A 16,123-nucleotide genomic window follows, 5' to 3' on the forward strand; every position below is an offset into this window, starting at 1 on the left:
AGTTATGGTCAACCCATGTACGGCGACCGAGTTATGCCCCCCCTTGACGGAGGGAGTTTAAGTGTTATATTATGACCCATGGTGAGTTTAAGTGGAGAGTTTTAAAGTGATAAGTTATCAGGCTTGACCTCCCCCCAGGGCTAAGCGAGGCACATTATTAAATTATCGCATACAATAACTTTTAAAAGGCATAATCCTTGAGTATCTCTATGGGGACCTAGTTTCGTTTGCACACGTATGAGGACCAGATGTTTGCGTAGAAGTACCGCCCCATGTTGTCCCTGTCGAGTCACCGCCTTGCGTGTATTTAATTCTCACTTACGCAGAGGTCTAGACCAGATTCTCGAAGTCGACTTACATCGCGGTGTGGATATTGGATAGAGCGGTGTATATAAAAAAAATGGCTCATAAACCAATGACCAGTTGGCTGCAAGAATACACGGAGCGGAGGAATCCAGTTGGCTGCAAGAATACACGGAGCGGAGGAATCCAGTTGGCTGCAAGAATACACGGAGCGGAGGAATCCAGTTGGCTGCAAGAATACACGGAGCGGAGGAATCCAGTTGGCTGCAAGAATACACGGAGCGGAGGAATCCAGTTGGCTGCAAGAATACACGGAGCGGAGGAATCCCGGAGTACCCGTGTACAAACGATTGCCCTTTCCAAGGGCCTTACCATAAGCCAGCTTTTGGCTTCAAGGTGTCTCTGAAAGGCGGTTGGGTGGCTAGAAGCGAGGGTTCTAAATATAATTTGGGTCGATGCTCACAAACTGAGCACACACAAACGAGCAGTCCTGTGATGTACGTCCTATGATGTTTGTTCTAAATGGGAAATAAAAACACATAACTTCACTTGATACTGTTTGTCTTTAAAAAAAAATATTTTACTGTTTAACGTTTCAGCACAATGTTGCTTTATGGAAAAACAGGCTTGAACAACTTCATCAAAGACTGCGCATGACCCCGAATGGGTCAGAGCTGTGTCTCGTCAGGATGCCAACCCATGGTTTGGGGAACAGCCCCTGAAAACTGAGGACATTCCTGTGTTCACTAGAATCGACCAACAAAAGGTGTTGGAAAAAGAACGGCTGATGGCTAGGATTTTTAACAAGAGCCCCGTCATTGTCGACGGCGGTGACAATGATAGCGACTGGGGATCGAGGCCGGGCTCGCTGGTGGCCGATTTCGACGACGGCTACCAGAGACAGGAATCGCCGGCCGATTTCGACGACGGCCACCAGAGACAGGACTCACCGGCCAATTTCGATGAGACCTCCTCGGAGGGCTTGCTCGGACACGACCAACAGCAAAAGAACGCAGAGTCGGAGGACGGTCCATCCGAGCTGCTGAAAGCGATTGGCCCGTGTGGGGGCACCAACAAGCATCACCAGAGGCGTCTCTGCAGATTTGATGACAATGGCCGCTACTCAGTGGAAGTCGATACGGGAGACATCAAATTCGACTGCAAGTGGGGCACATCAGTGGTGAGGAGGAAGGGAGTGTACTTTTTGGTGGTGAGCTCAAAGGAGTCCAAGAACCTTGTTGCCCGTGTCATCGCCAGGCTGAACGGTGACCTGAAACGGATACTGGTTAGCAGGTGCTGGAGGCAGGCCGCAGGGCGCTGCCGAGCATGATATGCTAACCAAGTGATGACACGTCCGTCGACTATATGCACCGAGAAATACAATGCTTGTCGTAATGACACCGCCTCGCCCAGGATAAAATCTCTGTCCTTGGTTTCCTCGAGGACCAACGCGGCAAGGACGAGGTGAGACTTGACCAAAACGGCGGTGTCAGCAGCTCCGTACACAGTCACGTTGGACGAGCCTGCTCTCAACTTCGATAACAAACGTGTTGGCTTTCAGGAATGAGTAGGCCAGGTGTTTTGCCTCCATAGACTTAGCGGAGACCGTCAACGATATGATAGCCCATAGGTTGGCCAAGACTCAAGCAGCGTCCTCGGTTTTTCAGAAGCTCACTAAAAATCCACTGACTAAGATCGCAGGAAAGCTTTCGTCTTTGCCCAGAGTCTGGAGGCGGTTGATCTCGGGCGACGCTCGCCCCCTGAACTACTACGGGCTGGTGCGCTCGACACAGCACCTCCTCAGTATGATCTTTAAGCCTCTGGGTCACACGTTTGTTCCACTGATGCTGGTAGACATCGCAATAACTGTAACGGTACAGCTGGAAGAATCTAGACTTGTACTGGAGGACGCTGGGACTATGTTGAATATGACGACGCTGGGTCGGGCTAGGCTACATGCGGCGGTCTTTTTCAGCGTGCCGAGCGTCATCGACTATTACGGCTCATTGGGGAACTACTACTTACTATTGGAAAATGATCTGAATTCGATGTACAGCGCCTTGGAGATGCCCGTCGCGAAGGCAGTGGTGGCCTGTCCGCCGATGGTGACCGTAAAGAACAAGTTGGACCTGCATCGAGCCGCAGACTACGATAACAACTATACCGAATCATCAAAATGCACACGACTTGTCTGAAATTGACCTATTTGTAGACATCCCCCTCCAAGAGATTTTTCTGTGCTTCGCAATGTCACAGGAGATATGCATAGCGCACAAACACTTCGATTGCGAGACAGACGACAAGGGAGCAGACTCGCATATGTCGATTGCTGTGCAATACAGGCAGGGGGACCGAGCTCCTTCGGAGCCGTGAGCTAGCAGAGACGTTTTGCAACAGGATCTACTGGCAAGACGTTTAATGAAACCGGCGTTAAGGAACATCGGAGAAGCCCTGCTTGAACCCAACCTTGCAGCGGATAAGGTTGTGTCTCTAGGTATTTCGTTAGTGTCCAGGCCTCAGGGTACACTATCAACTCAGATGAAATGCGGGAAGTTCAGAGTGCCAAGAGTCAAAATGAAGAGACTAGGAAGTTTAAGTCACCATGGTATCGCGTACTATTCGTGCAGGGAGCAGGGTGTATGTACCGAGACTACAGCTATAGTTGGGGTAGGAGATTCTGCCGTGAGGGCGTATGTGGTGACGACAAGAGCATCCCGCTCTCAGCAGGAATGGCTCGAGTCTGGTGATATGATTTTGTACATGAATATGCCGGTCGACACCGATGGCAAGAAGATACTGATTGCTCAGAAGGACTTCCCGGGAGCGATTCTCGTCAATGGTGTGTTTGACATTGTCGGTAGCACAAAAGCACCCACTGTCTTTCTGCTCACCGGTACCACCGCAAGGGGTCGGCTTGTGGGAGGAAAACTTGGTGACGTCCTCATGATTCGCGGGTGGGTACCTCAGCTGTAGGTCGAGGTGTCAAGGCGAGTCATGGGTGGGGGGGATCAACATCCTTCTGGAGGAAATAGAAGTTCTGTCTGCCATCGGCAGTCCCACCAAACTCTCGGTAGGAGGGCATTTGGGGAACGCTGCCGTCGGCCCCGACAGCAAGGTACGGGCGAGGACCGAATCGGCTATGAGTCTGGTCGAAGTCGGATCTCGCACGACGGTGACATTCGAAGAAGTGACAACGTGACTGTGTACACCGCCATTTTGGTCAAGTCTCACCTCGTCCTTGCTGCGTTGGTCCTCGAGGAAACAGAGTATAGAGATTTTATCCTGGACAAGGCGGTGTCGATACAACAAGCTTTGGATTTCTCAGTGCACACAGCCGACGGACGCATCGTCACTTGGTCAAAGCTAGTGGACGGTTGGAGCAAGAACGGCTTTTTCAACACCACCGCCGCCGATTATGGTCGTTGGGACACTGAGGTGGGGGTGTGGAAAAACGCAATGGAGAAACACAACCTGGACAGCTGCCTATCCATAAACGGATCGCAATCTCTGTTGGTCACCTGGGCGCCGATGTCGATCGATCTCACTGGAGAAGGAACTGGCCGAGATGGAAGTGGTCGTCAAGGGGCCTAGGCCTGAAGTGGCTTTCGATTCTCCCGAACCACACCAGACCACCAGGCCACCGTGACGCTGCGATCGTACGAGGACGGCGAGACACTAGACGTCAAACTTCATCTCGATGAGTTTACAGTGTTTCTACAAAGACCACGGACGGCTCTTCCTCGGAGTGGAGTGTCACGGACACCGCCTTGGAGCGGTCCCCTTATGACGTCTTGGAGATCACCGGCGAAGATGTTACTGTGAAACTGGCTGGCAGAGACGGTGAGCCGTGTGTTGAGGGATTCTCCGGCAGGTTGAAATTCAAACGTACTGCCGACGAGAGAGAAGAGCTGATGCATCTGATGTAATGAACCTTCGTGTTTCTAGGTGTCATTATTTATTGTATCTTTTGTATAATCTCAGATATTGGTATGTTCTGTGTGGTTGACGTCTCTCTGATAATAAAAACAACACCTCTGGGGGACACTGGGTCAATGTAGTTCTCTTCCGAATTTAAAATGTTATTATTATCGCACAAAGTATAACATCCCAAAACTATTTTGTACTGTCCTTAAGAAAGGTACACTTTCTCAGATCAGTAGGATAAATGTTACCACCTTAGGTAGATCAAGGTATACGTTTCGATAAGTTTCTAACAAAGCTCTGCCGAGCGGCGGGGTTCAGGTCCTGATGGAAAGAAAGCTTCAGGTGTCCTTTTTCGACGGGGTGCCTTTGGTAAATGTACCTGGTAAATGTATGGTTACTTGGATTACCTGTAACAAAAAATAAACCTCGGATTTACTACCCAACAAATATAATAAGAACCACCTGTTTTGAGATATACTTTTCTTTATTTTGGGAACAGAACAATGAATGGAATATATGAATTATGGCCACGCAGGGTCCAACATTCCTGGAAAATTAATGTATGAATATTTAGAAAATAGATCTCCCTCTAAAAAAAAGAACCATACATCACATAAACTTGTGGATGCTCTTATTTGAAATCATTTTATCAAATAGATTGTCCTGAAAAAAAAGAATGGGATGTTGAGACATTCCTATACAATTTTGTGCCCAGCTAACAACTGAGGGAGCAGGCCTTAATTTGGTATTGATCAGCTTGACGATCCGCGGGAGGACTTCGTTGTGAGCTTGACCGTGCAGACTGCACATTTTTCAGCAGTATATCCTCTCCTTTTAGGTGGATGGAGATCAAAAGAATATCCAGTTCTTCCTTGTGGTACACACCTGAAGAGTACAGCAACTTGGAAATATTGTCGACCCCCCAAATTGGCCAACATCTCCACATACTCAACGTGGGAATCGATGAGCTCTTTCTTGATAGGTCCTGTAAAAAAAGAACACAGAATTAGCTAAATACAAACGCAAACCGGTCTGGGAATTGAGTTTAATAACCATGGAATTCGATTCAGGCTCACCGTATCTTTGTAAGAATCACAGTGTTGGGTGAGTTCTCTCATCAGGTGAGGTTCGTGAGTCAAGTGTAGGGTGTAGACATGCTGGTGGAGTGTAGTTTCTTCCAACAGACGAGACATCCCAGCCGTATCCCTCCGCTCTCTCTTTGCGACTTCATGGTAACTCTCACTAGTTAGCAGTCCCTTGCCCAATAAATCGTCGGCCATAGGTAGGTGACTAAAACTGAGTGCTCGGTGAAATGTGTCCACAAAGTCGGCCCTGTCTTGGCTACTCATGTCTGGGTCGGCCTGGATGGTAACTGCGGTCGGTGTGTCTCTGATCTGGTCTGTCTCGGGAGAATGTTGAACTTCAATGTCTCTGGAGTATTCATTCCTAAATGCACAGAAGTCTCTGTGTGTGTTTATAGTGTCAAGCTGGGGGCTGCATTGTCCGACCCGAGCCCAGAACTCGGTCCACATACACGGTTTACTCGGTCGGCACACATAGTTTAGACTTTCCCTCGGAAACGGAGGAATCTGAGATTGGAACCAGAAAAGGAGTCCTTGTCGTACAAAACTCCGACAGATTACACGGTTCGTACAAACTCCGACGGACTCATGAGATACCTTCGGCCTCTTTGTCAGTTTAGGGACTCTCAGACTCCGGGACTCATTTGGTGCAAACTGTCCTCAACAGACTCCGAAGTTTTACCATCTCTCCCCTTGGAGACGACCAAGTTGGAACTGCCGAGTACACCTTTCGACCTCTGAGCCAGCCCCCACCTCGTTCATACCGGACTCTGTCATAACAGACTCCACGACTCCTTGTCCTCACCAGCATTGGCCTCACAAGATCCCTCCCCTCCTGCTGAGATGTCGAAACGCATCGATGACTCCGCACTAGCAGGGTACCTGGACGACCTCACGTTCTCAGAGTTTGATAGATTTAAACATGAACTGGCCCGAGGACAAGATCCCCTGGTCCCCGAGCTCCCTGCCGTGAGCCGTCCTTCGGCGAGCCATCTGGAATACGCTAAACCCTGGGATGTGGTGAGTTTGATCCGATGGCGGTGCGGCGACTTGGCAGTGAACATCGTGATGAGAGTCTTAAGCCGCGTCAACACCCGGCTGTACGAGAGACTGCACAGTGAGCACGCAGCCCTCTCTCACAAGGACGATTCCTCGAGTGCGTGGAAGTGCGGCGGTCGGAGTCCTCACCCGAAACCCATTGAGACGGACTACTCTCGATCTGAACTGAGCAGTGTTATGGATCGTTTCACCGAGAAGGAACTGGACATGTTCAAGGACTGCCTGAACAGGCCAGTCCTTTCCGACGATCCCAGGTACATCAAGCGGAGTCCCTTGGAACGGGCAAAATACAGCTGGAACGTGGTCGATTTGATCGTCTCAGTCGCGATGGTCGTCTTCAAAGAGATGGAGTGTGTCGATCTCTACAAGAAGTTACATGACTGCTCGAAGAAGAGCCCTTCCTTGAGACCCGAAGTCCTCCAGCGGGGTCCCTCGAGTTTCCCCCCCCCTGGCCCGCTCCGAGGTGACATCCCTCGAGACGGCCTTCACCTTCGAGTGGGGGGACTTCTCGTCGACCCGCCCCGAAAAGGACGACTAACCCATGACCCCCCCATGATGTGATGCACCTGCAGACCGTGCAAACGAATCGTATCACCGAGGTTGCAGAGTATAGAGTATAGAGACCCACTGACCCACTGAAAAATTGCATGTAAAACAAAAAAAACCTGCATATCTGTCTAAATTAATACGGTCTACTTAAGCGCCATGTCTCTTAAAGATTGCTCTGCGTAAGAATATAAGAACATTGAATTGAGATTAAGATTAAGCCTGTTGTCATTAAGACTGTTGTCAAGACTAGACTGTTGTGGATGTGCAGTGATATGAATAAAACTGGTCGTCTTTATTATTTATTGTAATAAAAAGCACAAGTTTTGAAAGGATAGGTCGAGCAAATTTTACATTTGACCATTTTACAGACCAATTTATTCGAACGATTGCTACAAATGATAAGCCCTCTCCAGAGCCAGCAGCACTATCTTGAACACGAAGCCTATCACGTAGCGGTTCAGCTCCTCCAGATCGGTCTGCAGTTTTTTTGCAATGGGAGATCGTGTAGACGTGGTACTCCACGGGAGAAACGGTGTAGTCCCTGAAAATCAGAAAGGCCTTATCGTTGAGCTTCCAGTCCAAGGCAGGAGGAGGGAGGATTTTTGGCGTGAGGAGTTTTGGCAACATCATCAGGTAACCCTGCACCTGAAGACTGTATGCGCTATTCGGGTCCACAAAGGCCTCTCCGTTGGCTCCCTTCTTGTAAGCGCGGCCTACCATCGTTCCCACAGTGCCCTTGTTCTCCACCACAAAGACGTGCTCCGGCCCGGTCCTCTTCTTGACCAGCATCATGCTGTCTATGTGTCCGAGCATGAACCACCATTCGACCAACACCTGGGGTTCGGCAGACACCTTCCAGGAGGGCTGGAACTCGCTGGTGTTTTTCAGAATGTGGTTAACAAACTGAGGCCAGTCGTTGTTGTCCCTGTACCTTATGTCGAATGTGGGTTACTCTCACCAGCTTGCTGAGGTCCTCCTGCTTCACCTGCAGTATATCCTCGCCAGACATCTTCATACCCTCTCTCTCAATTCTGCCGGTCATGCCAGAAAAGACGGAGCGGTCGCTGTCCTCGTAGATGAGATCTGCCCACTCGGGTTCATATTAGAGACTTAGTGTCCGATGAGCGCCCGAGGCTGCTTCCTGTGTTCTTCCTCCTACAGCTGTAAGACATCACACACGCCTATTGTCTCCCAGACAGGTAACACATTGGAACACACTGTATAAATAGAGGATACTGTATTCCATCACACTGTCATTAGGTCTACACTTCATGTTATTGAATGTCAAATATGGCATCACAGGAGGTTGGTGGCACCTTAAATGGAGAGGACAAGCTCGAGGTAATGGCTGGAGCGGAATGGCTGGAGCAGAATGGCTGGAGCGGAATGGATGGAGCGGAATGGATGGAGCGGAATGGATGGAGCGGAATGGATGGAGCGGAATGGATGGAGCGGAATAGCTGGAGCGGACTGGATGGAGCGGAATGGCTGGAGCGGACTGGATGGAGCGGAATGGCTGGAGCGGACTGGATGGAGCGGAATGGCTGGAGCGGACTGGATGGAGCGGAATGGCTGGAGCGGACTGGATGGAGCGGAATGGCTGGAGCAGAATGGCTGGAGCGGAATGGCTGGAGCGGAATGGCTGGAGCGGACTGGATGGAGCGGAATGGCTGGAGCGGAATGGCTGGAGCGGAATGGATGGAGCGGAATGGCTGGAGCGGAATGGCTGGAACGGTATCAAGTACAGTACATCAAACACATTCCACTGGGGCCGTTCCAGCCATTATTATGAGCTGTCCTCCCTTCAGCAGCCTCCTGTGTATAGCATCCTCAAAATGATTATGTAAGCAGTGGGCACACAGCGCTTCACAGGTCAAAATCAATTAAAGTAGAGAGACTGGGAAAAGTTAAACATGTTAGGTGATTGTACATGTACTGTATTGCTAACAGTGGCGCTCCCGAGTGGCGAAGCAGTCTAAGGCACTGCATCTCAGTGTTAGAGGCATCACTATAGACACCCTGGTTCGAATCCAGGCTGTATCACAACCGGCTGTGATTAGGAGCCCCATAGGGCGGCGAGCAATTGGCACAGCGTCTTCCGTGTTTGTTCTTAACTGACTTGCCTAGTTAAATGAAGGTTACATTTTTTTAATTAAATAAAAAAGCTGTGTTATATTGACACAAAGTTCCTTATTAGAAAATGGTTACCATCATAGTTAGAGCAGTAAAAATAAATGTTTTGTCATATCCGTGGTATACGGTCTGATATGGCATGGCTTTCAGCCAATCAGCATTCAGGCCTTGAACCACCCAGTTTTTAAGTTTATCCTATATGGTTGTGGACACATTGCGGACATGGAATAAAGATGCTATCAGGCAAGATGTTCAATACCTTTTTGGCTCCCATTCCCTAGTTTTTATTAAATGTGGCATCCTCCTAAATGAGAATGTATTGTTAGCTGTCTCGTCTGGTTAAATAAAAGTTAAATAAACTCCTGATAAAATGTCTACTTTCCTATCCACAGACCAACCAGGATGTCAGATCCGCCATGTCTCCATTCTCAGAACTGCCTGAGACCCCCAGCATCCGCAACATCAAGACCATGTGGGAGAAAGGCAACGTTGTGGGGGCCACAGAATGCCCCAAAGCTATGAATAAGGTAAGGGACTAGAGGGAGAGAGAGAGAGAGGGGGGGTGGTGGTGGGGGGGGTGATGGAGTGATGGAGAGAGAAAGAGAGAGTGAGGACAGACAGACAGACAGACAGACAGACAGACAGACTTAACCTTAAATATTCAGAGCTAATACCTTAACTTAACCTTAAATATTCAGAGTTAATACCTAAACTCAACCTTAAATATTCAGAGTTAATACCTAAACTCAACCTTAAAAATTCAGAGTTAATGTCTAAACTTAACCTTACATATTCAAAGTTAGTGCCTAAACTTAACCTTACATATTCAGAGTTAGTGCCTAAACTTAACCTTAAACACTTATACATTTTGAGAAACATGGATGAACGTCTTATTCTGACATGAGACTGTGAGATCTGGTAGTGGTAGCTACAGGTACATAGACCTGTCTACTACACTAGTGTAAACAAGTTGAAATAGGATTTGTATACACATCATGTCAAACGTGTCTCCTCCAGTTCAGAAGAAGACCAAGCGAGCAGTAGAAGAATGATAGCTCTGTGGCAGGTGGCATCGAGCCAACATAACTTCCTGGTTCTGCCCTCACCCCACCAGCCACTCTGAGGCAATATTTCACCTTGCTTGGCTCTTATGGGTTCAAGGTTATCTTACCGCTGGTAGAGTACATCATGGCATATATAAGTGTGTAATTCTTGGTGACATTGTGACGCTGTCCATATTTGACCAATCAGAGAGCGGCTCTCTCTGGAGTTCTGTTTAAGACAATAACAAAAGGTCAAGTCCCTCAAATGTTTTCAGTTGACGACCATTTTCATAACAGCCAACTTTTTCTTTCTCAAAACAGTTGATTTGTTTTAATTTCAAATTTAGACCAAAACTAGAGAGTTAAACTAGATCATTTCTGTACACATATCCTAGCCATGTCCAGTGATATGAAGGTCATTTGAAATAGTGTGATGACAGTGAATGTGTCCTATTCTTTATAACGAGCTAACAGGCTAATCTTTTCTGTTCTTTTAGAGACACTCGGGACCGTTTGTGAACCTATGTTCCCACATACAGACCTACTGTTGATTGACAAGGCACATTGTTCTAACCTCAAATTTATGAGGGGATATCTTTAGTCCCATTCCTACCAGCCACAAGAACTTGTACGAGCCAAGTTGTTTTTACATGAACACTACAAGGCTTCCCTCTCATGGAGAGAAGTTCTATAGCACTCTTCTCTACGTAATATAAAATCTTTAGGTTAGATTTGTATTTAGCCTTTGAGGTAGGCTATTTCTTTTGAGGACATTTCTATATATCTATCAGTTACTGTTGCTTAGCAACTTATTTTCTTGTCTTCTACTTTACTAGTTGTGCAGTTTTCCTCCTCTTGGTCTTCCACTTCAACTTTCCTGTTCTGTCTTCTACTTCATTTGAACTGTGGGACAGGTATTATATGGTCTAAAGCGTACTTTACATGAGCGAGATGCATTTAATATCTTTAAAAAGTACATTCTTGAATGTACCATTAATAGAAACACGAACCTCCAGTTAGCCAATAGATTTTTAATAATTTACTCATGATCATTCACCAAACATTGATGCACTTGCTAGCATCCAGCGTAGTTCCATCCAAGTTTTAGTTCAGATTAAATGCACTACAGCCTCACTATGTCTCCTTCCCCACGGCACGCTCTGCGCTCTGTTGCAGGACCTGAAACCTGTGGTTGTCGGCAACAAGCGCAGCCTATGGGGAAACAAAGGGCTCCTCCCTTTCTAAGGTGAGCTAGTAGACCAGACGATGGCCCTGTCCCAAATCAACCCCTAGCCCCAGACACTTATGGAGACCTGAGAGGATTTGATGGGTGTTAACAATGTTGTGATAGCTTCACCAAGCTCGGTGGAATTATTCCATAATTATTGCGAACACCTGTCCAATAATTGTGTGTTGGATTTAGGGGTAAATGAGAGATTGGACCACAGTACTGTAGTAGCTATCTACAGAGTGACAAAGATATCAAATGCTTCTTCGGGTGTCTGGTACAATAACAGGGTTCTGTGATCCCTCCCCATTTGAAGCAGTCCTCTTAGTTGACTGCACCTTTAAATCTCGATAAGTGGAAGAGGTAATTGGTATTGAGCATAAGTAAAGTTTTACAGATTATACCACCAGGCACTCAGTCTGATCCCAGATCTGTTTTTCTGTCATACCAAACAATGACCATGGAAGATGTCAAAACAGCAGACTACTGAGTTATTGTAACTTGCTGTAATTATTCACCTACGTTTTCTCCGTCAAACACCAACCCCATGACACAGAACGGGTCAGGTGCACCTCTATAGGAAGAAAACAATCAGAACAGAAACAGGTCTGACTCATGTGGGTTGGATTCCCACTATGTCCTATCAAATCAATCACCATATCGCATTCTCACATGCACTATATCTGTTTGTACAGTATGTGGCCATCCTTAGTTTCCATAGAGGCTTTGACTAGAAGAATGGCATTTTGGGAACTGTAGTCTTCTGGTGTGGCTTTTCACCATTGATATTTAAATCCTTATTTAGAGAAATGCTGTAGACGTTATGTGAAGGGACATATGGATTGCATTGCTCAGCAGTTTGGTGCGAAGGCAAAATACATCTGTGCCAGTCAGGACATACAGAGGGGTCCAAAATGATTGACACCCTTGATAAAGATGAGCAACAACGACTGAATAAAATAAATATTTCAAATACTGAGCTATATTGTCTGCTCAAAGAAATTGGGAAATAGTAGTATTTTATTCTAATACAATTGCTCTGAGAAAGAGATTTTTTTAACAAGTCATATATTTGTTAAGAATAGAATATGTTTCTAAACACTTCAACATTAATGTGGATGCTACCATGATCACGGATAATCCTGAATGAATAGTGAATAATGATGAGTGAGAAAGTTAGAGGGTCTTTTGACCCTCTGTAACTAATAAAAGTGACTCCAAAAGAACACAATACATTATTTACACAATTCCTGGACTCTTTAAATGTCCCAGTTCTTCCATGGTCTGCATACTCCCCAGACATGTCACCCACTGAGCATGTTTGGGATGCTCTGGATCGACGTGTACGACAGCGTGTTCCAGTTCCCGCCAAAATCCAACAACTTGCACAGCCATTGAAGAGGAGTGGGACAACATTCCACAGGCCAAAATCAACAGCCTGATCAACTCTATGCAAAGGAGATGTGTCTCGCTGCATGAGGCAAATAGTGGTCACGCCAGATACTGACTGGTTTTCTGGTCCACGTTGTCATCTTTTTTTTTGGGGGGGTATCTGTGACCAACAGATGCATATCTGTAATCCCAGTCATGTGAAATCCATAGATTAGGGCCTAATTAATTTATTTAAACGGACAGATTTCCTGATATGAACTTTTTAATTGTTGCATGTTGCTTTTACATTTTTTGTTCAGATTTGTGAATCTGAGCTCCACAAAGAAATGTTAAAAAGTAATAATGATTGGCCCATGGTAAGACAGGACACATCCTGAAATACAGTCTCATTTGTTTTCACAGGAGACAGTTGGAGTCAAGAGCAAATCTGTCACAAATGGTAAGCAAGTTCTCTCACCATGGTGTCTGTCTGTGTGTGTTTTGAAACAGGGCTTTTCCAAACCTGTTGTGGTTGACATCGTCACACATGAAAAGGTGGTGAGACTAAGAAAAGTGTCTCTTCTAAAGGACGGACACACGCACGCGCGCGCGCGCTCACACACACACACACACACACACACACACACACACACACACACACACACACACACACCTCAAATTGATTTACGACCCCCTCCCATGGAAACCAGGTGTCCACAACTCCTACAACCATCGTCCTCTTTGTGTTCCGCTGGCCACCGTAAATCAAAGCTGCTAGTCATCTTGGGCTCCTTCAAAGGTCCCTGCCTCACTGCATTGCTGTTCTATATTTAAAGAGGCTGTTCCCTCTGACCTTGTTTCCCTGTAGAAAGAACCTTACACGCTCCTTAGATGGCTTCCATGTCACTGTCCTGCTTCCCAAATGGCTTCCTATTCACTGAATACTGCACTACTATAGACCCTGGTCAAATAGGGAATAGGGTCTATGGACCCTGGCCAAAAGTAGTGCACTACATAGGGAATAGGGTCTATGGGTCCTGGTCAAAAGTAGTGCACTACATAGTGTGCCATTTGGGACGCAGTACCCATTCCTACGTAGTTCACCCCACGCCACCAGGAGCCGCGGAATACCGTGTCGAGCGTCGGCTTGATGCCGTGCATGCCACAGAGCAGCTGCATGTATTGTCCCATTACTGTTGCATTACGTCTGTGTGCTGTGGAGGATTACCAGCTGGTTAAGCAGAAAAGTCACCGGGCTTATACACTCAACCTTAATGTTTTAAAGGCTTGTTCTCTCAGTAGGTCGATGGCTGTTGAGTGAGACTAATAACATAGGTTTTACTGATGCAGTTGTACTGACCCAGAGCAGAAAGACTTGGCACCTACTGTATAGGCATCAAGTTGATATGTTTATTACAGTACGCCTTTCTGCCCATGTGTCTTTCACCCGACAGTGGTACTTTCTCTAGTTCCCCAATACAGTATACACTGTATTATCAGCAGCACCCTCAGCCCAGTCCAAGCCCAACTAGGGATGTCCTCTCAGGATGCTACCACTGAGTCAGACTTGGGGGAATGGAAAAGCTGTCGCAGTCCTTTTGAGTGTCACCCTAAATAGCGCCCCCACCCTTGAAACCTTCGCAATTCTTCAGCTGAAATAGCCCCATGGTAATGAATTGAAGGGCAAATGACAACGGTACAGCTATCAATCCCTCTAGTGTCACTGCAGAGACCTCAGAGTATGTGTCAACAGAGGTGTACTGGGTCTGACACACAGCTACACACGCATTCACGCGCAAAGCAACGCTCACAGACACAAACGCATGCTTGTACGTACACACACAATCTGATTAACAGCTCTTACATTAGATGACTCGTTTATCAATCAGTGTCTCTATTAACACCTAATAAAGTTTGATACGCTATGCCATTGTCTGAAGGAGTGGTTAGATTTGATTAACTATGACTCACTTAGTACTAGAATTACCTTACTGCTATATTTTGGCTGTTCTAGTTGTTTTTCAGTTTTCTTGCAACATTTTGCCACTTTCTGCACAGTTTTACCATTTTATAAGACGTTTGAGGCTTTTGGCCACTTTTTGTTGGAGACATTTCTTCAGGACTAAATTATATTTTCCTTCTTGTCTCTCAGCAGGTGTTGGATGTTAACAATATAAGAGGAAAACCCCTCAGGAAGAAGCCCCAACTGACGAAATGCAAGACTCTACTATGTGTATTCATAACACAAAATATCTCCATAACAACCACACACAAAATATCTCCATAACAACCACATGGTTCACATGAGGTTTTAGGGGGAGGGAGTACAGGTTATTCATTTTGGTTGGTATTCAGAGTTGAGATCCTCACGTTTAACTCTTACTTTTGTGTAAATCATTCATTGATGTCAATGGGAGACATGCGCCAAAATTTGAATACCATCTCAAAATACATATTAGTACTGTATTTAAAACCCTTTATATTATTTTAGATTCTTGATGAAACGGCTTTTGCACAATCCCTTGTACGTGCTAATAGAATCAATGCTGGGAAAATAACATTTGATCAACCACATTTGTAGGAAATAAACGTATGTTTGTAATGAAAGATATTTTAACCACACCCGTTTGGGCTTGACTTAATTTCTTTGATAAAGAAAATAAATTCAAATAATAGATATGAAACCTTCAAAATAATTCTAAAAGTTGTTTAAAATGTGTCTTCTAAAGAGATACAGTAATAATTTAAATAGGTAATGTAAGTAGCCATAGAGAAGTGAAAGCTTCCAGTTGTATAAGATCATATACTACCTACACCTGACCAGGCTGGTGGGAGGAGCTATAGGACAGGCTCTTTGTAATGTCTGGAATGGTATTATTGGAACGGAGTCAAACATGTGGTTTCCATGTGTTTAATACCTTTCCATTTATTCCATTCCAGCCATTACAACGAGCCTGTCTTATAGCTCCTCCCACCAGCCTCGTCTGACATACACTGAGTGTACCTCAGTTTGTCGGGCCATTGGATCTACAAGGTGTCGAAAGCATTCCACAGGGATGCTGGCCCATGTAGACTCAATGCATCCCACTGTTGTGTCAAGTTGCCCGGATGTCCTTTGGGTGGTGGAACATTCTTGATATACACGGGAAACTGTTTGAGAGTGAAAAACCCAGCAGCGTTGCAGTTCTTGACTCAAACTGGTCCACCTGGTGCTTACTACCATACCCCGTTCAAATGCACTTAAATCGTTTGTCTTGCCCATTCACCCTCTGAATGGCACACACAGACAATCCATGTCTCAATTGTCTCAAGGCTTAAAAATCCTCCTTTAACCCATCTCCTCCCTTTCATCTACACAGATTGAAGTGGATTAAACAAGTGACATCAATAAGGGATCATAGCGTTCACCTGGATAAAGAGCAGACGTTCCT

The 16,123-nt window shown here is 46.2% G+C and overlaps 1 protein-coding gene across 2 annotated transcripts in view; it reads left to right on the forward strand.

Moving 5' to 3' along the window:
- LOC115115104 (bisphosphoglycerate mutase-like) overlaps positions 1-15,535 on the forward strand; it is a 47,052-nt gene extending 31,517 nt beyond the window's left edge. The window contains exons 4-6 of one of the 2 annotated variants that reach the window (XM_029643586.2): positions 9,443-9,577; positions 13,116-13,152; positions 14,848-15,534. In XM_029643586.2, coding sequence (XP_029499446.1) covers positions 9,443-9,492 — 50 coding nt within the window. In that variant the 3' untranslated portion in view covers positions 9,493-9,577; positions 13,116-13,152; positions 14,848-15,534. Of the gene's footprint in view, positions 1-9,442; positions 9,578-13,115; positions 13,153-14,847 lie in introns of both variants that reach the window. The other variant, XM_029643584.2, reaches the window with a different exon arrangement.
- Positions 15,536-16,123: the final 588 nt, after the last annotated feature.

The sequence above is a fragment of the Oncorhynchus nerka genome, linkage group LG9a (genome assembly GCF_034236695.1).
Source record: "Oncorhynchus nerka isolate Pitt River linkage group LG9a, Oner_Uvic_2.0, whole genome shotgun sequence".
NCBI classification, from domain to species: Eukaryota; Metazoa; Chordata; class Actinopteri; order Salmoniformes; family Salmonidae; genus Oncorhynchus; species Oncorhynchus nerka.